The 26,330-nt window shown below is 39.8% G+C and overlaps 1 protein-coding gene across 1 annotated transcript in view; it reads left to right on the forward strand.

Moving 5' to 3' along the window:
- Nucleotides 1–8,258, forward strand: part of QRSL1 (glutaminyl-tRNA amidotransferase subunit QRSL1) — a 32,853-nt gene extending 24,595 nt beyond the window's left edge. The window contains exons 10-11 of the mRNA XM_081250987.1: nucleotides 3,539–3,744; nucleotides 6,400–8,258. Of these exons, the coding sequence (XP_081107113.1) occupies nucleotides 3,539–3,744; nucleotides 6,400–6,617 (424 nt within the window). The 3' untranslated portion in view covers nucleotides 6,618–8,258. The remainder of the gene's footprint in view (nucleotides 1–3,538; nucleotides 3,745–6,399) is intronic.
- Nucleotides 8,259–26,330: the final 18,072 nt, after the last annotated feature.

The raw sequence follows: 26,330 nt of genomic DNA on the forward strand, positions 1-26,330 counted from the left end.
GCTCCAAAAAAGAATTTTAAATTACTATGACTTTGGTATAAGTTTGTTCACCATCTTGTGATTAGGATTCATCTTCCATACTACCAGGTCTGTCTAAGAGGACGTGAGAAGTGTGAAAAAGCAAGAGTGGTTGTACCGAATAGCTTCCTGGGGTTTTGCTCTATGTCCCATAGATAGATAGATAGATAGCTTCCTGGGCTTTTGCTCTATGTCCCATAGATAGATAGATAGATAGCTTCCTGGGGTTTTGCTCTATGTCCCATAGATAGATAGATAGATAGCTTCCTGGGGTTTTGCTCTATGTCCCATAGATAGATAGATAGATAGATAGCTTCCTGGGGTTTTGCTCTATGTCCCATAGATAGATAGATAGATAGCTTCCTGGGGTTTTGCTCTATGTCCCATAGATAGATAGATAGATAGATAGCTTCCTGGGGTTTTGCTCTATGTCCCATAGATAGATAGATAGATACATACATACATACATACATAGCAAGCATTTTATTCATCTGTGCATCTCCTCAGGGCCAATAGTTAGGATTACTTTTTCCAAAGATACTATTTGAACAGCTACTATGAAAAACAGTATGGAGATTCCCCCCAAAATTAAAAATAGAATTACCATGTGATCCAGAAATCCCACTTCTGGATATATATCTGAAGGAAAGAAATCACTGCCTCAAAGCATTATTCACAGTAGCAAGACATGGGAAACAACCTAAGTGTCCGTCAACAGATGAATGGACAAAGAAAATATGGTGTGTGTGTATATATATATATGTAATAATGAATAATATTCCATTGTATGTATGTATATATATATATACACACACACAGAAATTTTATAGTCAATTATTACAATAAAGCTGGAAAAAATAAAAACTAAAATTATTATTTGATTAATGGGGAAATCAAAGGGCTTTGTTTATTTGCTTCCCTTCTAATGTCTAATGTCTGAAAATGGTTGTTTCACTTTGTCTAGTTTTCAGTTGTTTAAAATGGCAGAGTAAATCCATCCCTAATATTCCCATCATTGATGGAAGCAGAAGTTGGGCTTTTGAACCATATTTAAAGTAGGAAGAAGTTTAATAGAAGTATTTGTTCTTTTATAAAAAGATATTGTTAGTACATTATTTAAGTCATCAGCTGTTGGGTAAATTATACGTGATGCCTGCATTCATCTCCCTATAGATCCTGTGGTCAAATGATAATAACATCTGATATTTCTATAGCATTCTTTCAGGATAAAAAAGATTTCACATTTTTATCTCATTGTATTTGGTCCTCAGAAAGACTGGAGTTGTTATATCCATTTTTCAGGTGAGGAAACTGCGTTAGAATGGTTAATACTTTTGCCACCTTCATTAACAGCTTCAGGAGGATCTAAGGAGTATTTTCTTTTTCCCTTTCTTTGCATCATTGACTTACAGTCACGCCTATGTCTGGCTAATTCCTTAATCTTTTCAGTAAAGTAAGCATTTTTTCTTTTGGGGGCGGGTGGGGAGTAACCATATCCTTTATTATTATTTTTTATTACCACAATTCGTTTAGTGAACATCTATCATCTCATATAGACACACCATTAAAGAAATAGGAAGAAAAAAATTTTTTCTTATGATGAGAACTCTTAGGATTTACTCTCTTATCATCGTTCGTGTATGACATACAACAGTGTTAATTATATTTATCACGTTGTGCATTACATCCCTAGTACTTATTTATTTTATAACTGGAGGTTTGTACCTTTTGACCACCTTCATCCAGTTCCCCCTCCCTGCACACCCTGCCTCTGGTAACAACAAATCTGATCTCTTTTTCTGTGAGTTTGTTTTTGAAGTACAATTGACCTACAACACTATGTTAGTTCCTGGTGCACAACATAGTGATTTGATATTTCTCTGCATTTCAAAATGATCACCATGATACATCTAGTTGTCATATGTCACCATACAAAGATATTACATAATTACTGACTGTAGTCCCCAAACTGTACATTTCATATCTGAAAGTTTATAACTCGTAATCTCCTTCACCTATTTCTCTCCTTGCCCCTCACCCACCTCTTCTCTGGCAACCAGCTGTTTGTTTATCTATGACTCTGTGTCTGTTAGTTATGTTTGTTCATTTGTTTTTTGGATTCCACAGGTAAGTGAAATCATACAGTATCTTTCTCTGATTTATTTCACTTAGCATAATACCCTCTAGGTCTATCCATGTTGTCACAGATGGCAAGATTTCATTCTTTTTTTATGGCTAATTTTCCATTTTTTATATGTATTGATACTACATCTTTATCCATTCATCTACTGATGGACACTTAGGTGGTTTCCAAATCTTGACTACTGTAAATAATGCTGCAGTGAACATAAGGGTGCATATATCTTTTCAAATTAGTGTTTCTGTTTTCTTTGGATAAAAACCCAGGAGTGGAATCGCTGCATTGTGTGGTAGTTCTATTTTTAATTTTTTGAGGAACCTCCATACCGTTTTCCATAGTGGCTGCACCACTTTACATTCCCACCAACAGTGCACGAAGGTTCCCTTTTTTCTACATCCTTGCCAGTATTCGTTATTTGTTGTCTTTGATCATAGCCATTCTGAAAGGTGTGAGGTGATACTTCATTGTAGTTTTGACTTGCGTTTCTCTGATGATTAGGTTGAGCATCTTTTCATGTGCCTGTTGGCACATCTGTATGTCTTCTTTGGAAAAATGTCTGTTCTGGGCCTCTGCCCATTTTTTAATTGGTGGTTTTATTTTTTTGATGTTGAATTGTATGAGTTCTTTGCATGTTTTGGATATTAACCCCTTATCAGATATAGCATTTGCAAATATCTTCTCCCATTCAGCAGGCAGGCCTGAAGCATCTTTTCATGAATTTCACATTTCCATTCCTGGGCTATACCTGTCTGTAAAGTACAAAATTGCAAACACTGCATACTTTCCCCAGTTACTGTTTCCAGAGCCTGCTTTCTAGCGTCTAATTCTGATGGCATGTTAGAATTTTCCAAAACTTCAGAGTCCTTATAATAATTATAACTATAGATGAAATAGGACGTTATAATAATAGAAAGGATTGGAATGAGCCTCCAGAGACCTAAGTTCTGGTCCTTCCTCTACCCCTGTCAATCTTTGTAGCCTTTAGAAATTCATTTAGTTGCTATGCACTTGATTTTCCTCACCTGAAAATGAATGTTCTGGTTTAATGATGTCCCTGGAAGTGTTCATATTTTGTGATTATATGTGCAGAATTGCATCTACTGGTGATTTTTAATTAATGCCAGATATACAGACTTGTAGAGTAACAGTGTGGTTGAACAAAATTCATTTTTATGTGTTGTTAGGAATCTTACTGGTGCCTGCTCCAACAGGCCAAGAATCCAGTGATTCTTTAACAAGCCTTATGCATGAGAATTGATTCAAAGAAATAACAAAAAGCCCTTAAAGTGTCATCTATTTTTTTTAACAAACCTTATGCATGAGAATTGATTCAAAGAAATAACAAAAAGCCCTTCAAGTGCCATCTACTTTTTTCCACAGAAACTATGAGAATTATTTTGTCAAAGCACAGAAGGTGAGACGACTCATTGCTCGTGACTTTGTGAATGTTTTTAACTCTGGAGTGGATGTCTTGCTAACTCCTACCACCTTGAGCGAGGCAGTGCGACACACAGAGTTCATCAGAGAAGACAACAGAACACGAAGTGCCCAGGATGATCTCTTTACACAGGCTGTAAATATGGCAGGTGAGGATCCCTCAAGAACATTCTGCTTTTCTTCAAAGTTTTAGGTAGACACCCTGGTCTTCGACTTAGGTTCTAGCTAGATTGTTCCCTAAACGCAATAGCTTGTCCTTCTGGAATGCTTAGGAATGTGTGTTTGTGTGTGCATGCGTGTATTTACAGGCTTGCACTTACCACACACACACACATTAATTTTCAAACCTACAGAAAAGTTGAAGAAGTCGTATAATGAATACCCATATGTCCTTTGCTTGGATTCATGCTTGTTAACATTTTGCCTCACTTGCTTTCTCCTTTCTCTCTCTCTCTTTCACACATACATACACACACACGCACACACACTCTTAGCTTTTATTTGAATAATTTGAAAGTTTCAACATCATGTTACTTCACCCCTAAATACTTTAGCATGAATCGTCTAAGAATAAAGACATTCTCCTACATAACCACAATTCCATCATCACACCTAAGAAAACTAACACAAATACGATAATATTCCAAATACAGTTCATATTTAACTTCCCTCAGTTGTACCAAAAATGCCTTTTATAGGGTGTTTTCCCCGATATATTATATTCGTTTATGATATCTCTTAAAGTCTAGGACAGTTCCCCAGTTCTCTATGTTCTATAACAGTCTGAACCACATCAGACTGTTAAAATTTTTGTTTTAATCATCAAACATAATGTAGGAAACTCAAGGGCAGAGGGAAAAGTCTGTTGTATTTATCAATACTTTTATTTACTGTGTTCATTTCTCCCTGATGTATCAGATCCTTTGTTTTACCATATCCTTTCTGTTTGGAGAACAGTTAGCCATTCTTTTAGGGTAGGTCTGCTGGCAACCAGTTCTCTTAACTTTCTTCTGAGAATGTCTTGATTTTCCCTTCATTTTTGAAGGTTATTTTTGCTGGATATATGATTCTGATTTGACAGTTCTTTTCTTTAGCACTTAAAAAATGCCCTGCTACTTTCTCCTGGCCTGCATAGTTACTGATAAGAAATCCCCCACCTTTAAAAATTTTTGTTTTAAGTGACATTGACTCTTTTGAGGAGTCTAGTCCGCTTGACCTGTAGGATATCCCATCTGTAATCTGAATTTGTCAGATTGCTTCCTCATGATTGGGTTGAGTTAAACATTTTTGGTACAAATACTACATATGCTTCATGTCAAGAAACAGTTAAAATCAGTTTGTCCCACTTTTGGAAGCTAAGTTAATCCCTTGGTTAAGGAAGTAACTACCAGATATTTTCCTTATAAAGGCACATTTTCCTTTTGTCAGTTGTAAGCAATTGGTGATGTGATACTTTGAGACAGTGTTTCCCAATAAACTTGAACCCACTTTTAGCATCTATTGATGATCCTTGCCTGAATTAAGTATTACTTAGAGAATTACAAAATGCTGACTTTTCTAATTCTATCATTCCTTCTACATATGTTATGTTAGCTAGCAGCCTTCTCTAAAGAACAGCTTTCCTGGGACTTCCCTGGTGGCGCAGTGGTTAAGAATCCGCCTGCCAGTGCAGGGGACATGGGTTCGAGCTCTGGTCTGGGAAGATCCCACATGCCACGGAGCAACTAAGCCCGTGCATCACAACAACTGAGCCTGCGCTCTAGAGCCCGCGTGCCACAACTACTGAGCCCGCGTGCCACAACTACTGAGCCCGCGTGCCACAACTACTGAGCCCGCGTGCCACAACTACTGAAGTCCACGTGGCTAGAGCCCATGCTCTGCAACAAGAGAAGCCACCACAATGAGAAGCCTATGTACCACAACAAAGAGTAGTCCCCACTCGCCGCAACTAGAGAAAGCCTGCAAGCAGCAACGAAGACCCAACGCAGACAAAAAATACATAAATTAATTTAAAAAAAGAAAAAATAATTTTTAAAAAAGCTTTCCTTTTTAAAAAAAATTCAGTGTATTATAAGTAATTAACTGTCATTATTTTTGATGCTCAAATTTAACCAACAGTTGTGTATCCTTTAGACCAGCCCCCATTAATTTTTGAAAACTTTCTTATTTTATGGCATAACAAGATGTCCCAGGCTCTCCTACTTTCTCTTCCCCAAAACGAAAATTAAAACTACCCTGAATTACTATTTTTCATCTAACAAATTGGCAAAAATTCAAAAACTCAACAACACACTCTATAGGTGAGGCTGTAGGAAAACACTCATTTTGCTGATAGGAGTTGAAAAGGTACAACGTTTTTGGAGGGAAAGTTGGCAAATTATCTAATTACATATGCATTTATCTTTTGATGAAACAGTTCCTCTTCAGCTGAGAAACGTTCATGAATACCAGAAAAATACACAAGGTAATTCACTGGGACTTGGCATGAAATAGCTAAATACCGAAAACAACCAAAATCTCCAACCACAGAAGAATGGTTGAATAAATTATGGTAAAAGCACATGATGGAATACTATGCAACTATAAAAAAGGAATGAAGATGGTCTCTGTGAACAGATAGACAGTGAATTCTAAGATATATTAAGTGAACAAAGGAAGATACAGAAGCATACATATAATTTTTGTGATTCTTTTTATTAACCTTATCTTGTCTTGTACCTACTGGCATTGGAAAGTGGAAGAGGTCTCTGCATCTTAGGGTGGAGAATTAATCAACATTTAATGGGTCTCTTTCTTTTCCTCAGGGTTGCCAGCAGTGAGTGTCCCTATGGCCCTCTCAAGCCAAGGGTTGCCAATCGGACTACAGTTTATTGGACGTGCATTTTGTGACCAGCAGCTTCTTACAATTGCCAAGTGGTTTGAAAAACAAGTACAGTTTCCTGTTATTCAGCTTCAGGAGCTAATGGATGATTGTTCATCAGTCTTGGAAAATGAAAAGTTAGCTTCTGTTTCTCTAAAATAGTAGTGATAACTATATCATGCAAATTACAATGACTTTTAAAGATTTTATATTCTAGAAAAGTCATGTGATCTTGTAATTTGGTTCACTGTCAACACAGTCATTCCTTGGAATCGCTTTTTAAAATTCTTGTGATATAGTTAATTACTTATGAATAATCTGTCAGCATTTATTAGGCATCCAGTAAGTATAAACAAAGTACAGGATTTCTATTATAATACAAGATACATGTTCCTGAAAAATGATGCATTCTGTAAAAATGTTCATTAAAAAGAACATTGCTTACAGTACTAGTACTGTACTGTAAGCAATGTAAGTACTAGTAAACCTCTCAAAACTTGTACATCTTTGTAACCAAAGCACTAACAAAAATCGTAAGTGGTACCTCCAGAGATAACCTGGACAGCCCAGCTGACAGGCAACTCAACATACGGTGGAGGCCGCCTCAGCAGATGTTAAAAATGCACACAAACAATAAAATGGGAATATCCACTTCTAAGTCTGAGCAGAGCAGGTAGAAGAGGAGCTCTGAGCACAGGAGGAAGTGCAACCTGCTGGGGCCCAGAGTCCTGCAAGACGGGGGTGTGCCTCTCTGGGGAGAGCCCCAGGTGCAGACACTTCTCTAAGAATAGAGCTGCAGTGACTGAGAACTTTTTTCCTTTCCTGCTAACAGTTAAAATGTTACTTCTGCCATTCCAGAGCCCCATGCCAAGTAACCAGATTAACTCCATGTTACGCTGAGTTCATTCTAGTTTGATCACAAACAAGCTCAGTGATGCCATAGAGACATTTGTTGTGACCTAACAGACCAGACTGGACTCGAAACTTGGTAGCTAGTGGAGCATGGTTTTAGTGAGAAAGTTTCAAGATACACAAGTAAGATCCCATATGAAAAACTTGTATATAATTTGGTGAGGATGCCAAAGAGAAGAAGCCCATGGACCTCCTCCCTTACCCCAGATTCTCTATTCCTTATGGTTTTCTTACCCTCTTGACTTTCTTTACAAGTGCCCTCTCTTTGGGCTCCTTGAGCACAAAGAAACAGTAACGGGAATATGTATTCAGAATCTGAAAAAAAAATCTGATGAAAATCATACGTTTACCCGCTATAAAGTTTCATCGTTGGATTTGTCTTTGCCAGAACACCACTGTCATCTCATGTTTATCATGTGTTCTAATTTGACACTTGTTTATTGTTGATAAGTGTAAGTGGGGAGCTGAACTATTATTTAACAGATTCCCTTTGTTTAGTAAGAAAAAAGTCCTTTCTAAATATGAAGGAAAAACATAGGCAGAACCTTCCCGGAACCACTAGGATGTTGAGTGGTGGGAGTTTAACCTGCCTGGTACTTTTCATTAATAATTTTCTCTCCCCCTGGGATCCTCCCACTCGCAAATACTCTATCTGATAAACTTTACATAAAAGTTCTCTGTGCCAGGCCCATAGGCCCACTAGGATTCTTAAATATTTTGACGTGAGTCCCTGAAAAAGGAAGAAATTCATGACAGAGAATTGCTTTACTTTGTAACACGAGAAAACTCTTAGTTGGGGGAGCCAGTATGATGCAAATGGCAAGCAGATGAATCTTTGCCCCAGTCTTTTGTTTATGTATGTATAATTCAAACTAAAAAATTTTCAAAGAATATTTATGTAATTTCTCTTATTCCTGTATCTCTGCTTGAGTTGCACTAACGATTTGAACTGGAAATAATGAAGTGAAACATTTACTGTTCTCACGTAATACACCCAACTAGCGTGAAATGATACCTAATCTGTTCTTTCTTTTCCATCTTTATCCTAAATCTAGTAGATCTCATTTTGCCAAATCACTGTCTGGGAATTTAAGGGGAAAATGGTTTCTGTGTCTCAGCTAATTAAACCCTGAAATTGTTAGCAACAGGGCTGCCACAGCAGAGCACGTCAGAAAGGCGAAGGTGGCTGCAAGTGTGAGATGAGTGCCTTGATAAGACAGCGAAACAAAGCATTGCTAGAGAAAAAATGTGATGCGTTCACAAAACTTCACACCCTGACACCACACAGCCAAATCCAAGCCAGATCCGTGTTGACCAACACTTAGCGTTACCAAGAAAATCGCTTGAAACCAGGGAGGCAGAATGTTCTATTTGAATGGCTATTTGACACCAGGTTGTTGGGAACACAGGACTGTGGGCCATCTAGAAAAGACAGCGTGGTACAGAAGAGGAGCTTCTAAAAATGACGAAGAATGGTGATTCCTATGAGGAAATCACCTACACCTTCTACAGTGGACAAGAAATATCTTTAGGATTTTAGAACAGGATCTGAAGAACAGTGAAAAGAGACCTGGTTACCGGGCACCAAAAAGTACACCTCGGGGATTCTGTAAACTGTGTCATACCCTGTTCCAGTTTAAGTAAGGGAGCAAACTAATGGGATTTTCACAATGGTTTCTATTATGAACTTTCATTTATTAACTACTTTTACTCTCCCTCCCTTTTCTCAAATATCTGATTATGCTGAGGCTAAATATATGTTGCCTGTGTGAGCCTAGGGTAAAATTTACTCATTGCGTTTAGAAGCACCAGAGGACAGGTTAAAGTAGAAGGCTTTCCTCACTTTTCATAACTTAAGCAGTGTGTACACTAGAACAAAAACCTGAAAATTTAATGAAAGCAAATAACATGAGAAAACCCCAGCCAACATTAAATAAAAGTAATTACGGGATTTCAGAGGGGCTTTCATTTCTTTTTCTTTGTACCTCAGTGCAATATAAATCCAAAAGGATTTTAGGCACTTTATAAAAATATATTATTACAATGGTGTGAAAGTAAGCAGTTGAGGAAATCACTGAATTGATAAAAATAGGGGAAAAGGTTAAAACCAGGAATAAGATTAAAAGTTAACAATGCTTGTCAAGGTATTTATACAATGCTAAGGCTGTATGGTGGGAAATTTCCCAATTGCTTTCCTAGTGGGTAAGGCCACCAGATTTAAAAATCAGATATACCTGGGTTTGAATCCTATTACTGCCATTTACGAGCTGTGTAACCTGTCTGAGCTTCAGTATCCTGACCTGTAAAACGGAGGTAATACTTACTCCAAGGGAGGATTGGGAGGATTAAATTTAAATGATGCACTTAAAGCACCCAGCATAACAACACAGAATAAGTATTCAAAAGTTTGGAGCTATAAATATATGCATACAATCATGAAATTATCATTTTCCCATGGACGCTATAGATACACATTAAACTAATATGGCCAAATTGCAATTTACTGAAAACTTATGCTAGAGACCAGCTATATAGCTCTCTGATGATCTGGCTTCCTCTGCCGATAAAGTTTAAAATATCCGGAAGAACTGATGGACTGCGCGTTTTTAAAGCAATTTCCGTGAGCCTATAATAAAGAATTGGCTAACACAGCGTTCAAAGACCTGGAGGTCTTTTTTTGTTTTTTTAACATCTTTATTGGAGTATAATTGCTTTAAATGATGTATTCGTTTCTGCTTTATAATAAAGTGAACCAGCTCTGCATATACATATATCCCCATATACCCTCCCTTTTGCGTCTCCCTCCCACCCTCCCTATCCCACCCCTCTAGGTGGTCACAAAGCACCGAGCTGATCTCCCTGTGCTATGCGGCTGCTTCCCACTAGCTATCTATTTTACATTTGGTAGTGTATATTTAAGTCCATGCCACTCTCTCACTTCGTCCCAGCTTACCCTTCCCCCTCTCCGTGTCCTCAAGTCCATTCTCTGCGTCTTTATTCCTATCCCACCCCTAGGTTCTTCAGAACCTTTTCTTTTTTTTTTTTTAGATTCCATATATATATATTAGCATACGGTATTTGTTTTTCTCTTTCTGACTTATTTCACTCTGTGTGACAGACTCTAGGTCCATCCACCTCACTACAAATAACTCAATTTCGTTTCTTTTTATGGCTGAGTAATATTCCATTGTATATATGCGCCACATCTTTATCCATTCATCTGCCTGGAGGTCTTTTAAAAGGCCCCTGTGCTCTGCCAACCAAGTGAAAGCAGGACTGACATGGTAAGAATGAAGCCTCCCAAAATGTGGCTATCCCATATCCTGTGGGGAAAATGCTTTCAACAGAGCCAAGTTCTTCTTCATAAAACTTTGTTCCATTCCAACACATAGATACATAGATTGTTGGGTCCCCAAAATACTACATCTTAGCTACAATTATTTTAACATGGGAAAAATTTAGGGTTGACGTTCCCTACAGCCAGCTAGTCTAGCCATAAAGGGGGAAAAGTTAATGAAGTACCCCTAGAGCATCTGTTGGTTAAACAATTTCACTCCTCGGTGAATCTTCCAAGAGAAATTAGTTGTAAAATGGACCTGCAGAATAATATGATAGTATTGGCATCAGGTATCTGTCAAGGTGAAAACTGACAACTTTAGCATAGTTCATATAGCAGGACCAGTTGTCTTCAGAGGCCAATCATAGTATAGAATTCTTTCTGTTTTCTGTGACAAGAGTGTATGCATCTAAATCACTAACATACAAATCACTAACATACAAACTAAAAGGATGCAAGGCCGGAATTCAGAGTTTTAAGGCTTATAATAACCAGATAAATTCTAATACAGTATACTATTTGAACAATTCTATCACAAGCATGTAAAAAGACATGGAACAATTTACATATGAATTATTTTCTTAGCTATCCCACTTTAGTCCTCCATGGAAATGGCCACTAGAATGCAGGTAATTGGTGCAGAATTATTAAGGTAGTGTTAATGAGAGAGAGAGAGAGAGATTATAAAGTGAAAATCAGGAGAATTTAGAGCTCAACTGGATTCGAGGGTATGGGAGAAAGGAGGGAAAGAAACATGATTTTTATACTGAGAAGTGCTCTAAACTAGAAAAATAATATTAACCTTAATAAAAACAAGGAAAGCAGGAATGATCTGTAGGGGCTGAAGATGAATTCCACAATCAAGGAGAAGTACCTAACAGGTAGTGGGAAAAGAGGCAAGTTAGACAGATGGAGCTTGGGGAGTCAGGACAGACAGTGAAGTCTATCCCTCCTCCCCCCATGTTTAATTATGAAAAATTTCAAATACAAAGCACTGAACACTCACATACCCACCACCTATATTCTACCATTGACATTTTACCGTATTTATTTTATCACATATCTATCCTCTATTATCCCTATTCATCCATTAATCCACCTTATTTTAAAAATATATATCTCAAAGTACAGTTTACCCTAAATACTTCAGCATACCTATCATTAACTTGAGTTCAATATTTGTTTATGGGTTTTAAGTAAAACTTATATACAACGAAATGCACAAATCTTAAGTGTACGTTCCCTGAGTTTTGACAAATGCGTGCTCCTGTGTAACATAAACCCCTGTCCACATATAGACCATTACTGTAATTTCTGTCACCCCAGAAAATTTCCTTATGCCCCTTCCTAGTTAATTCCTGCTCCCACCCCTCCAGAGGCAACCATTCTTCTGGTTTTTTTCCCCAACACAATTTAGTTTTGCTTATTCTAGAATTTCATATGAATATAATCTGCACTGGGTCACCTAAAATGTTATTCAGGAAATGCAAGATCTCAGCTTTTGAATTTGATTTGATTTTAAGAGGTTTGTTTTCTCTAGTTACAAAGAATGCTTGTTCCCTGGTGGGAGACAACAGAAAAGCACATGCACAAAAAAATAAAAATCACTATCTCACCATCTAGATATATGTATATGTATATACATATTTATTTTTATTAATAAAAATGGTGTCATACTTCACATAGTTGTGCAACCATTACCACGAGATTCCAGAACGTTTCTATTATCCCACAAAGAAACCCCACAGCCATTAGCAGTCACTCCCCATTCCACTCTACTCCCAGCCCCTGGCAACCACGAATTTACTTTCTGTCTCTGGATTTGCCTCTCCTGGACATGACATATAAATGGAATCATACAGCATGTGACCTTTTGTGTCTAGCTTCTTTCACTTAATATGTTTTCAAGATTCATCCATGTTGAAGCATGTATCAATATCTCATTGTTTTTATGGTTGAATAATTTTCCAATTTGTAGATATATCGCATGTTAATTTATTCATCAGTTGATGGACATTTGGACTGTTTCCATTTGGGAATGAATAATGCTGCTATGAACGTTCATGTACAAATGTACACATTCATGTACATGTGTTTTTATTTTGCTTGTATATATACCTAGGTGTGGAATTGCTGAGTTATATGGTAACTGTGTTTAACTTCTCTTTTTCTAACATCTTTATTGGAGTATAATTGCTTTACAATGGTGTGTTAGTTTCTGCTGTATCACAAAGTGAATCAGCTATACACATACATATATCCCCATATCTCCTCCGTCTTGCGTCTCCGTCCCATCCTCCCTGTCCCACCCCTCTAGGTGGTCACAAAGCACTAAGCTGATCTCTCTGTGCTATGTGGCTGCTTCCCACTAGCTAACTATTTTACGCTTGGTAGTGTATATATGTCCATGCCACTCTCTCACTTTGTCCCAGCTTACCCTTCCCCCTCCCCGTATCCTCAACTGTGTTTAACTTTTCGAGGAACGGCCAAACTTTTCCAAAGTGGCTGCACCGTTTTACATTCCCACCAGCAATATATGAGGGTTCCAATTTCTCCAAATTCTTGCTAACCCTTGTTATTGTCTGTCTTTTTTACTTTAGCAATCCCAGTGAGAGTGAAGTGATATTGGTTTTGATTTGCATTTTTCTAATAACTAATGATATTGAGTATCTTTTCATTGCTGACTGGACAATTATATACACACACACACACACACACACATATTTTGGTGGGGGGAAGAAATGTGTATTTAAATCCTCTGCTTATTTTAAAATTGGGTTGTCTTGTTATCATTGAGTTTAAGAGGTTTTTTAAAAGATATATTTTGGACACAAGTCCCTTATCAGATATGTGATTTGCAAATATTTTCTCCCATTCTGTGAATTGTCTTTTCATGTTCTTGATAGTTTTCTTAAAAGCAGTAAAGTTTTTTATTTTATCAAAGGCTAATGTACCTATTTTTGCTTTTGGTGTCACATATCAAATGTACCTGTAATGAGGCGGAGTCAAGACGGCAGGTGGGAAGATGCAGAGTTAGCGTCTCCCCACAACTAGGGGGCATAACGGCTGCTGGTGGGGGGCTCTGACGCCCAAGGAGATGGGAGGAACCCCAAAGTGAACCGGTAGGACAAAGCGGGACTGAGGGGGGAGGAGAAGTGGAGGCCAGATAGGATTGGCGCCTCTGAGCCTGGGGAGATCAGGAGAGGCAGGCGGGAGGGACTCTCTGGGAAGAGTGGGAGAGGAGCAGAGGGCAATCGCCAGGGCCACTCGGGCCGGGGAGCCTGCTGAGCTCCCAGGCTGATCCCCTGCCTCAGAGCCCCCTCCAGGCCGCGTAGGTCCTTGGGGGCATAGGAGGGAGGCCAGGGAGACCAGGAGAGGCAGGCAGGAGAGGCCCTCCCAGCCTGGAGGAGGAGGAGAGGAGAGGAAGGCGTTTTCCCCGCCCACTCGAGCCCAGGAAGCCTGCTGGGCTCCCAGGTGAGGTCCTCCACCCTCTGAGACCAGGGGTGTGGGGCATGCCTGGGCCCCTTCTGTTCCTTGAGCCTAAGCCCCACCCCCCATATCCCCCAGGGCCTTTTCCAGCCCTATGGGTCCTGAGCATAGGCCCCACCCACTGCCCAAACTCCAACCTTGCTTAGGCCCCACCCTCCACAGCCAAGACCTCCCCCTCTTTTTTTTCTTTTCCCTCCTCCTCTTTTTTACTATTGTGGTACTGAGGTACCTTCATTCATCTATATTTTAATTTAAAATTCTTCCTAACATATCTGTTAGTTTCCTAGTCTAATTTTATTTTTTACTTCATTATTGTTTTTTTTTTTTTCCCGCCCCAGGCAGATTGTGGGATCTTGGTTCACGAACCCAGAGTTGAGCAGAAGCTCCTGTGGTTGGAGCTCCGAGTCCGAACCACTGGACCAACAGAGAACCTCAGACCCCAGGGAATATTCACTGGAGTGAGGTCTCACGGAGTTCCTTATCTCAGCATCAAGACACAGCTCTACCCAAGAGCCTACAAACTCCAGTGTTGGAAGCCTCAGGCCAAACAACCAGTAAGAAAGGAACACAATCCCACCCATTAAAAAAAAAAAAATGAGATGGCAAAAAAATGTCACAGATGAAGGAGCAAGGTAAAAACCTACAAGACCAAATAAATGAAGAGGAAATAGGCAATCTACCTGAAAAAGAATTCAGAATAATGATAGTAATCATGATCCAGAATCTTGGAAATACAATGGAGGTACAGATTGAGAAAACAAAAGAAATGTCTAACAAAGATCTAGAAGAATTAAAGAACAAACAAACAGAGATGAACAGCACAATAACTGAAATGAAAAATACACTAGAAGGAATCAATAGCAGAAAAACTGAGGCAGAAGAACGAATAAGTGAGCTGGAAGATGAAATGGTGGAAATAACTGCTGAGAAGCAGAATAAAGAAGAGAAAACAAAAAGAATTGAAGACAATCTCAGAGACCTCTGGGACAACACTAAATGCACCAACATTCGAATTACAGGGGTCCCAGAAGAAGAAGAGAAAAAGAAAGGGTCTGAAAAATATTTGAAGAGATTATACAGTCGAAAACTTCCCTAACATAGGAAAGGAAATAGTCACCCAAGGCCAGGAAGCACAGAGTCCCATACAGGATAAACCCTAGGACAAACACACCAAGACACATATTAATCAAACTAACAAAAATTAAATTCAAAGAAAAAATATTAAAAGCAGCAAGGGAAAAACAAAAAATAACATACATAAGGAATCCCCATAAAGTGATCAGCTGATTTTTCAGCAGACACGCTGCAGGCCAGAAGGGAGTGGCAGAATATACTTAAAGTGATGAAAGAGAAAAGCCTACAACCAAGACTACTCTACCCAGCAAGGATCTCATTCAGATTTGATGGAGAAGTCAAAAGCTTTTCAGACAAGCAAAAGCTAAGAGAATTCAGCACCAACAAACCAACTTTAAAACAAATGCTAAAGAAACTTCTCTAAGCAGGAAACACAAGAGAAGAAAAAGACCCACAAAAACAAACCCAAAACAATTAAGAAAATGGTAATAGGAACATACATATCAATAATAATCTTGAATGTAAATGGATTAAATGCCCCAGCCAAAAGACACAGACTGGCTGAATGGATACAAAAACAAGACCGATATATATGCTGTCTACAAGAGACCCACTTCAGACCTAGGGACACATACAGACTGAAAGTGAAGGGATGGAAAAAGATATTCCATGCAAATGGAAATCAAAAGAAAGCTGGATAGACTAAAATAAAGACTGTTACAAGAGATAGGAGGGACACTACATAATGATCAAAGGATCAATCCAAGAAGGAGATATAACACTTATAAATGTATATGCACCCAACATAGGAGCACCTCAATACATAAGGCAACTGCTAACAACCATGAAAGGAGAAATCGACAGTAACACAATAATAGTAGGGGACTTTAACACCCCACTTACACCAATGGACAGATCATCCAAACAGAAAATAAATAAGGAAACACAGCTTTAAATGACACAAGAGACCAGATAGATCTAATTGGTATTTATAGAACATTCCATCCAAAAGTGGCAGAATACACTTTCTTCTCAAGTGCACACAGAACATTCTCCAGGACAGATCACATCTTGGATCACAAATCAACCTTGGAAAATTTAAGAAAACTGAAATCATATCAAGCATCTTTTCTGACCACAATGCTATGAGACTGGAAATCAATTACAGGAAAAAACTAAAAAACACAAATACATGGAGACTAAACAGTGTGCTACTAAATAACCAGGAGATGACTGAAGAAATCAAAGAAGAAATTTAAAAATACATAGAAACAAATGACAATGAAAACACGACGACCCAAAACCTATGGTATACAGCAAAAGCAGTTCTAAGAGGGAATTTTATAGCAATACAATCTCACCTCAAGAAACAAGAAAAATCTCAAACAATCTAACCCTACACTTAAAACAACTAGAGAAATATGAACAAAGAAAACCCAAAGTTAGTAGAAGGAAAGAAATCATAAAGATCAGAGCAGAACTAAATGAAATAGAAATGAAGCAACCAATAGCAAAGATCAATAAAACTAAAAGCTGGTTCTTTGAGAAGAGAAACAAAATTGATAAACCATTAGCCAGACTCATCAAGAAAAAAAAGGAGAGGACACAAATCAATAAAATTAGAAATGAAAAAGGAGAAATCACAACTGACAATGCAGAAATACAAAGGATTTTGAGACTACTACAAACAACTATATGCCCAAAAAATGGACAACCACAAAGAAATGGACAAATTCTTGTAAAGGTACAGTTTTCCAAGACTGAACCAGGAAGAATTAGAAAATATAAACAGACCTATCACAAGTAATGAAATTGAAACCGTGATTAAAAATCTTCCAACAAACAGAAGTCCAGGACCAGATGGCTTCACAGGCGAATTCTATCAAACAGTTAGAGAAGAGCTAACACTCATCCTTCTCAAGCTCTTCCAAAAAATTGCAGATGGAGAAACACTCCCAAATTCATTCTACAAAGTCACCATCACCCTGATACCAAAACCAGAAAAAGATATCACAAAAAAAGAAAATTATAGACCAATATCACTGATGAACATAGATGCAAAAATCCTGAACAAAATACTAGCAAACAGAATCCAACAGCACATTAAAAGGCTCATACACCATGATCAAGTGGGATTTATCCCAGGGATGCAAGAATTCTTCAATATACGCAAATCGATCAATGTGATACACCACATTAACAAGTTAAGGAATAAAAGCCATATGATCATCTCAATAGATGAAGAAAAAACTTTTGACAAAATTCAACACCTATTTATGATAAAAACTCTCCAGAAAATGGGCACAGAGGGAACTTACCTCAACATAATAAAGGCCATATATGACAAACCCACAGCAAACATCATACTCAATGGTGGAAAACTGAAAGCATTTCCAGTAAGATCAGGAAGAAGACAAGGATGTCCACTCTCGCCACTCAACATAGTTTTAAAGGAATACAAATGGGAAAAGAAGAAGTAAAACTCACTGTTTGCAGATGACATGATACTATACATAGAAAATCCTAAAGACTCTACCAGAAAACTACCAGAGCTAATCAATGAATTTGGTAAGGTTGCAGGATACAAAATTAATGTGCAGAAATCTCTGGCATTCCTATACACTAATGATGAAACATCTGAAAGTGAAATTAAGGAAACACTCCCATTTAAAATTGCAACAAAAAGAATAAAATATCTAGGAATAAATCTACCTAAGGAGACAAAAGACCTGTATGCAGAAAACTATAAGACACTGATGAAAGGAATTAAAGATGATACAAACAGATGGAGAGATATACCATGTTCTTGGATTGGAAGAATCAACATTGTGAAAATGACTATACTACCCAAAGCAATCTACAGAGTCAGTGCCATCCCTATCAAACTACCAATGGCATTCTTCACAGAATTAGAACAAAAAAATTTATAATTCATATGGAAACACAAAAGACCCCAAATAGCCAAAGCAATCTTGAGAAAGAAAAACGGAGTTGGAGGAATCAGGCTCCCTGACTTCAAACCATACCACAAAGCTACAGTAATCAAGACAGTATGGTACCGGCACAAAAACAGAAATATAGATCAATGGTACAGGATAGAATGCCTAGAGATAAACCCACACACATATGGGCATCTAATTTACAACAAAGGAGGCAAGAACATACAATGGAGAAAAGACGGTCTCTTCAATAAGTACTGCTGGTTAAACTGGACAGCTATATGTAAAAGAATGAAATTAGAACACTCCCTAACACCATACACAAAAATAAACTCCAAATGGCTTAAAGACTTAAATGTAAGACCAGACACTGTAAAACTCTTAGAGGAAAACATAGGAAAAACACTCTTTGACATAAACCACAGCAAGATGTTTTTTGACCCACCTTCTAGAGTAACAGAAATAAAAACAAAAATAAACAAATGGGACCTAATCAAACTTAAAACCTTTTGCAAAGCAAAGGAAACCATAAACAAGACAAAAAGACAACCCTCAGAATGGGAGAAAATATTTGCAAATGAAACAACAGACAAAGGATTAATCTCCAAAATATACAAACAGCTCATGGAGCTCAATATCAAAAAAAAAACAATCCAGTTAAAAAATGGGCAGAAGACCTAAATAGACATGTCACCAAGGAAGACATACAGATGGCCAAGAGGCACATGAAAAGATGCTCAACGTCACTAATTACTAGAGAAATGCAAATCAAAACTACAATGAGGTATCACCTCACACCAGTCAGAATGGCCGTCATCAAAAAATCTAGAAAGAATAAATGCTGGAAAGGGTGTGGTGAAAAGGGAACCCTTCTGCACTGTTGGTGGGAATGTAAATTGATACAACCACTATGGAAAACAGTATGGAGGTTCCTTAAAAAACTAAAAATAAAACTACCATATGACCTAGCAATCCCACTACTGGGCACACACCCTGAGAAAACCAAAATTCAAAACGAGACATGAACCACAATGTTCATTGCAGCACTATTTACAATAGCTAGGACATGGCAGCAACTTAAATGTCCATCGACAGATGAACGGATAAAGAAGGTGTGGCACATATATACAATGGAATATTACTCAGCCATAAAAAGAAACGAAATTGAGTCATTTGTAGTGAGGTGGATGGACCTAGAGGCTGTCACACACAGTGAAGTTAAGTCAGAAAGAGAAAAACAAACACCATATGCTAACACAGATATATGGAATCTAAAAAAAAAAAAAAAAGGTTATGAAGAACCTAGGGGCAGGACAGGAATAAAGACGCATACATAGAGAATGGACTTGAGGACACGGAGAGGGGGAAGGGTAAGCTGGGACGAAGTGAGAGAGTGGCATGGACATATATACACTACCAAATGTAAAATAGATAGCTAGTGGGAAGCAGCTGCATAGCACAGGGAGATCAGCTCGGTGCTTTGTGACCACCTAGAGCGGTGGCATAGGGAGGGTGGGAGGGAGACACATGAGGGAGGAGATATGGGAATGTATGTATATGTATAATTGATTCACTTTGTTACATAGCAGAAACTAACACACCATTGTAAAGCAATTATACTCCAATAAAGATGTTAAAATAATAAAATAAACAGAAGTTATATTAATTGGAAGGAAAGAGATAAAATGATCACTTTTAGATTATACTAATTGCATACTTAGAAAATTCAAGAGAATCAAAGGAAAAATTATTCTAAATAATGTAAGAATTGAATAAAGTGGCTGAACACAAAATTAACGTTCAGAAATAATCTTTCTATATACAAATAAGAATCTGTTAGAACTGCTTTGTCCAACACAGCAGCCACTAGCCACACGTAACTATTTAAATTTTAATAACAAAGAAAATTTTAAATTCGGTTGATTAGTAACATTAGTCATATCCCAAGTCCTCAATAGTCACTTGAAATTTGGAGGGAAAGAGCCAATTTTCAATTATTTTCCGTAGGCCCTATGAAAAAATAAACAAGCAATAAAGGCCAGGAAAATTCTGAAAAAGAATAGTAATAAGGGGAACAGTCCTATAAGATATTAAAACACATTACAAGGCTATAATAATTAAAGTGTTTGAATAGACTGCTCTATAATAAATAAAACAGAATAGGAATTCTAGAAACTTACTCTAACACCTATAAAAATTTTGCATGTGATAAAGGAAGCATTTCAAATCAGTGGTAAAGAGGAATTATTCAATAAATCATGTTAGGACTAGACTTCTAGAAAAAAAAAACTGTATCCCTACTTCACTTCTTATTCCAAAATAAATTCCAAATGTAGTAAAGATGTAAACATAAAAGAAATCCCTATTACAGGTTTGCTTATAGTAGCAAAGGATTGGAAACAACCTGAAGGCCCTTTAATGATTAAATAATCATGGTATATACATTCAATTTAATACTCTTTAGTTAATGGGAAAGAATATTTGTATTATGTTCAGATAATATAAGTGGGTCACATAAGTGGCCCATTATCATTCCTTGTTAACAAAGAGGCAACAAATCCCTTCTAAATATATCAGATTTGTTTAATTCTTTTTGTCTTCACCTGCACTAAGGTTGCCAAGTGTCCAGCACTGAATTGTGGTTTAGCTTTCTATCCAGCAAAAGGAAAATCTTTTATTTTTATTTTTTTTGCGGTACGCAGGCCTCTCACTGTTGTGGCCTCTCCCTTTATGGAGCACAGGCTCCAGATGCACAGGCTCAGCGGCCATGGCTCACGGGCCCAGCCGCTCCGCGGCATGTGGGATCTTCCCGGACCGGGGCACGAACCCGTGTCCCCTGCATCGGCAGGCGGACTCTCAACCACTGCGCCACCAGGGAAGCCCCAGCAAAATGAAAATTTAAAAACTAGATACAAGATGCCTTTATCATTAAAAAATTACTGGAACAATTTTTTAGAAATAACATTATCCTGGTGGGTAGACAAAGCAGTGTTTTTAATAAGGGGAAAAGAGGAATACCTGAATAAATGACACCATTTGTGGAGTCTCTGTCATAACAGATTTTTTGGTTTTAATTTTTTAAACAAAATTTGAGATCTAATCTACTGGCTTCCTATCACGTAAAGGGAGGTTTTTAAATTTACAGTCCTCCACCTCGTACACACACACAAAACACACGTTTCTTCTCTCAATTACCGCATAATTTTTGGTTAGATAAAAATTTAGCATTTACATTATTACAAGCAAGCTGCAGTGGATGCTGTGATGAGCCACCCAGCTCCCTCCTTGGTACAGAATATATCCCACAGCTGCTGGAGGCACTGCTGGCAGACGCCTCTCCACCGGCAGCCTTGGAATTAGCTTCTGAGAGTCGGCTCACCAATGTCAAGACCCCTCCTCCCCAGACATGGTGAGTGGCTGTCATTCAATGACTGCTCAGCATGGAGGTAAAAGGCCCTTACTGCAACTTGGGACAATTCTCAAGGGCCAGCCCAGCTTTAGAGCTCCCTATGGGTTCAGCTAAGGCCTTTATCAAGGCCAAATTTTTCATCTGCCCAATCCTGCTTCCTTGCTTTTCTTCCTTCCCACAGGTATTGATCTCAAGAGTTCTCCCTAATAAACCTCCTGCCTGCCAATCTCTGTCTTCGAGGCTCCTTTCAAGGAACGCAACCTGTGTCAGTGGGTACCAGAAATGGTCCGAGAAAGCAGTTGCTAAGATGGGATTTTGAAGCCTGATCTGCCGTCTGGTTGGCAGAGACCCAGTGTTGGTGCAAGGGGAAGCAGACAGCACAGGGCAACAGTGCAATTGTTAAACATTCACTGGTGGTAGCAAAAGCACTAGCTGATGCATTGTATCAGGCATTTGAGCAATAGGGGGAAAATGATAATATTGATAAAAGGACAGTGAAAGTGGCTATCGCTAAACTCAATTCATGCTTTGGAAAAAGATAACAGACTAAGAGTGATTAATTGACTTTATAAAGTGTGAAAATGTGAAAGCCAGAAGGCCTCCTTGGTAGCATGTAAAAAATCTTTTTTCTCCTGCAGCGAAGATGTAGAGAAAGCTGAGGAACAGGCTCAGGACTTAATCATAAGGGTAGCAGCGCTCCAAAAAAGTTAATCTCTCAGACAAGGCAGGCTTGCTCTGCCAAGGTCAGGGCCCTGGTTAAAAAAACAATAGGAGCCTGAGGATAGGATGGAGACCTCTGGATTGAGGCACCTGCAGAACTGGTCTATCCCCCACCCCTATTATGGGCTAGTCCTCCCCTCTTCTAGAAGACAATTTGAAGGCCACACCCCTATGAAACTGCACGACCCCCTCAGATCTGCCCCAACCTCCCAGCCTGGCCACCAGGCCAATCCCTAGATCTAAGTCACAACATAGCTCAGCTGAGGAGTGCAGGACTCAGCAAACAGATCCTGGTGGGGCCAGGAGAGAACCCATGGGACAAGATTCAGAGGGTGTTGGATCAAAGCAGGCAAACATTATTTTGGATTCAACACCCTGGCAGGAACCCCAGGAGATGGTGCAAGCATGCTGTCAGGATGACCCCCGGAAGTAAGGAAAAGGCAATGATCCACATTAAGTGAGGTTTAAATGCCAGCATTGCCCTGTCAGATGGTGGAAGGAGGGGAAAAGGCTCAGAGAAGTGGGCGTGTTAGAGTGGATGTACTCTATAAGGCCTAGATGACTGTGCTCGGGGGCGGCACCAGAGTATACACGATTTACCAAGGCAGTAAGCGATGTGCTGGCGAGAGGGTTGCCAGTGGCTCTAAGACTTCAGTGGTAGCTCTCCTCCACAGACCAGGGATGAAGTGCCGTCTTTACAGAACTCGGCTCACTGACAGCACCGAGAGGGATAGGACAGCTCCCACCTTTTCCCCAACCCCGTCCTCATAGAGGCCAGTGGTGGTACTTAGCCGTCAGAAGCCAGGTGGATGCAATTATTGTAATGAGCGGTAGGGTTGAAGTGGCAGCCAAGTGGCCTGACCTACATAGAGTTATGGAGATGGTAAATAAGCGTAGTCTTCCCAGAAGCAAACGCATGAGTAGCCAAAGAAGGTACTACTTAACCTGTACAAACAAAAGAAATCAAGGATGGAGGATGAAGGCAGTCATCCCAATGAAAAGTCAGGATGGCTTGCCCATTTTACAGAACCGAGCCAGCTTTGGGGCCCAGAACCCATCAATTAAAAGAGGCCAGGTGCCCAGGAAGGCACAACAAGTGTTCATAGTAATGATTTCCTAGTCCTTCCCCAATGGGATCCATGGCCATTTACTTGGGTAACTCTACACTGGGGGAAGTGGAAGACCCAAACACTATAAGGACAGTTGGACACAGGGTCCAGGTTGACATTAATGCCCAGAGCCCTGAAACAGCAGTATGGAACCCTGTTAGAGTGGGGGCCAGTGTCATGGATGTATGTGTGACCTGTGAGGTTCTAAGTGTGGTTTAGTTCTTGGTTTAATGCTCCGATATTGCCCTTTTGAAATTCTTAATAGCTTTCGAACTAGGGGCCCTGCATGTTCAGCTTGTGCTAGGCCCTGCAAAGTATGTAGTTGGCCCTAGTGGGAATATATGAGTGGACTGGAAATGAATGGAGCTCTAGCCCAGGTGTGGCTTACTGTGCATCTGTTGGGTCTGCAGACCTATCTGTAATACTTTCCTGGTCTCTGACTGTATACTGGATAGACATTCCCAGTAACTGACATAGCACCATTCTGCCTCCTTGGCCTGTGGGATAAGAGCTACCACAGTGAAGACGGCCAAGTGGAGAGTGCTGAAACTGCCAACCTCTTACACTTACACACACACACACACACACACAGCCAAGATTGTACATTAAAAACAAAACAAAAAAAACACAAAAAAACAATATTGCATCACAGAGGATCTGGCAGAAATTAGTGCCACTCTTAAAAACTTAAAGAATGCAGGGGTGTGTGGACCCCATAATATCTCCATTTAAATTGACCAATTTGTCCTCTGCAAAAAACAAAAAAAACAAAACCAGAATTTGAAGGGTAACAGTGGACTATTTAAATGTAAACAAGAACTGGCCCTGATTACAGAGGCTGTATCAGATGTGGTATATTTCCTAGACCCCATTTAAATTCCACCAACTGTCCAAAACAACCCCTTTTTTTCTTTTAAGGTCTAGACTCTCATATGGAATCATATTTATGTGTCAGTCTAAAACAGTTCCACAGTCTTTCCTTGTCTCTCAAGTCATCAACAGTCTTAAGGGGCTTCCCTGGTGGCGCAGTGGCTAAGAATCTGCCTGCCAGTGCAGGGGACAAGTGTTCGAGCCCTGGACCAGGAAGATCCCACATGCTGCAGAGCAACTAAGCCTGTGCACCACAACTACTGAGCCTGCGCTCTAGAGCCCACGAGTCACAACTACTGAGCCCTCATGCCACAACTACTGAAGACTGCATGCCTACAGCCTGTGCTCCGCAATGAGAAGACACCACGATGAGAAGCCCACACACCGCAACGAAGAGCAGCCCCCGCTCGCCACAACGAGAAAGCCTGAGCTCGCAGCAACGAAGACCCAGTGCAGCCGAAAATATAAACAAATTTATATATTAAAAAAAAAGAGGGCCTCCCTGGTGGCGCAGTGGTTGAGAGTCCGCCTGCCGATGCAGGGGATACGGGTTCGTGCCCCGGTCTGGGAGGATCCCATATGCCGCGGAGCGGCTGGGCCCGTGAGCCATGGCCGCTGGGCCTGCGCGTCCGGAGCCTGTGCTCCGCAACGGGAGAGGCCACAGCAGTGAGAGGCCCACATACCGCAAAAAGAAAAAAAAAAAAAAAAAGAGCACAAGCCTTTCATTTTATAGGTTGAATGTCGTCCTGGGTATGTCCAATGCTTCCCCATGACCGGACTTGAGCCATAGACTCTTGGAAAGAATACTACAAAAATGATGCTGTGGGCTTCCCTGGTGGCGCAGTGGTTGAGAGTCCGCCTGCCGATGCAGGGGACACGGGTTCGTGCCCCGGTCTGGGAAGATCCCACATGCCGCAGAGCGGCTAGGCCCGTGAGCCATGGCTGCTGAGCCTGCGCATCCGGAGCCTGTGCTCTGCAAGGGGAGAGGCCACAACAGTGAGAGGCCCGCCTACCGCAAAAAAAAAAAAAAAAAATGATGCTGTGCTCTTTCTTGGTACCTCACATCAGGTGAACTATGTGGACCCATCCCACTACTGGTGACTTTAATCTTGTTTTCGCATCATTTGCTATCTGCCAGTTTTCTCCACTGTGAAGTCACCACTTCCCCCCCACTTTTTTTTTTTTTTTTTTTTTTTTTTGTGGTACGCGGGCCTCTCACTGTTGTGGCCTCTCCTGTTGCGGAGCACAGGCTCCGGACGTGCAGGCTCAGCAGCCATGGCTCACGGGCCTAGCCGCTCCGCGGCATGTGGGATCTTCCCGGACTGGGGCACGAACCCGTGTCCCCTGCATCGGCAGGCGGACTCTCAACCACTGCGCCACCAGGGAAGCCCCCTCCTTTGTATTTGATTGGTACTTTGTGCAAAGATATTCCGAGCGTATGCCAATATCTGTTCCTCACCAAACCTCCACCCACCAGCCTTAGCCTTGATTGATGACCTTGTCTGTATCAGCTACCACTGAGTGGGTTGCCAAATGGTGCTTATCTATTTCCATATTCCTTCTACAATTATTAGCTAATATTCTATGAAAGGAAGGGCTTTCCTTTCTCCCTCATTTGTCTATCTCAATCTGGACTCATGGATTCCTATTTTAATACTCTTATTTTCATGCTCAAATTGTCCCCATTTTGGCCAGGGGACACCCATTCAAGATAGCTCCTGTTTGGTTTTTCATGATCTCATCATTCTTTGAGCATTTCTTTATTTTCTGGCACAAGAAGATGTTTCTGTGCACCCAGCCCCACGGAGAATGGCATTTAGAAACCAAGATCTGGGAAAAGAAGCTTCACTTATAATGTTTTTGAAATATTCAACTGCTCCCTATAATATTTCTGTTTTCTCCAAGTCCCTTCTTTCTTCTTGTTTCTTCTCTTTCATACTGGAGGTTTTCTTAAAACACCTGGCCTCAAAAAAAAAAAAAAAAAATACCTGGCCTCCCTCGGCTGTCTGTTTCATG

This window comes from Mesoplodon bidens, assembly GCF_964165515.1.
Source record: "Mesoplodon bidens genome assembly, chromosome: 12".
NCBI classification, from domain to species: Eukaryota; Metazoa; Chordata; class Mammalia; order Artiodactyla; family Ziphiidae; genus Mesoplodon; species Mesoplodon bidens.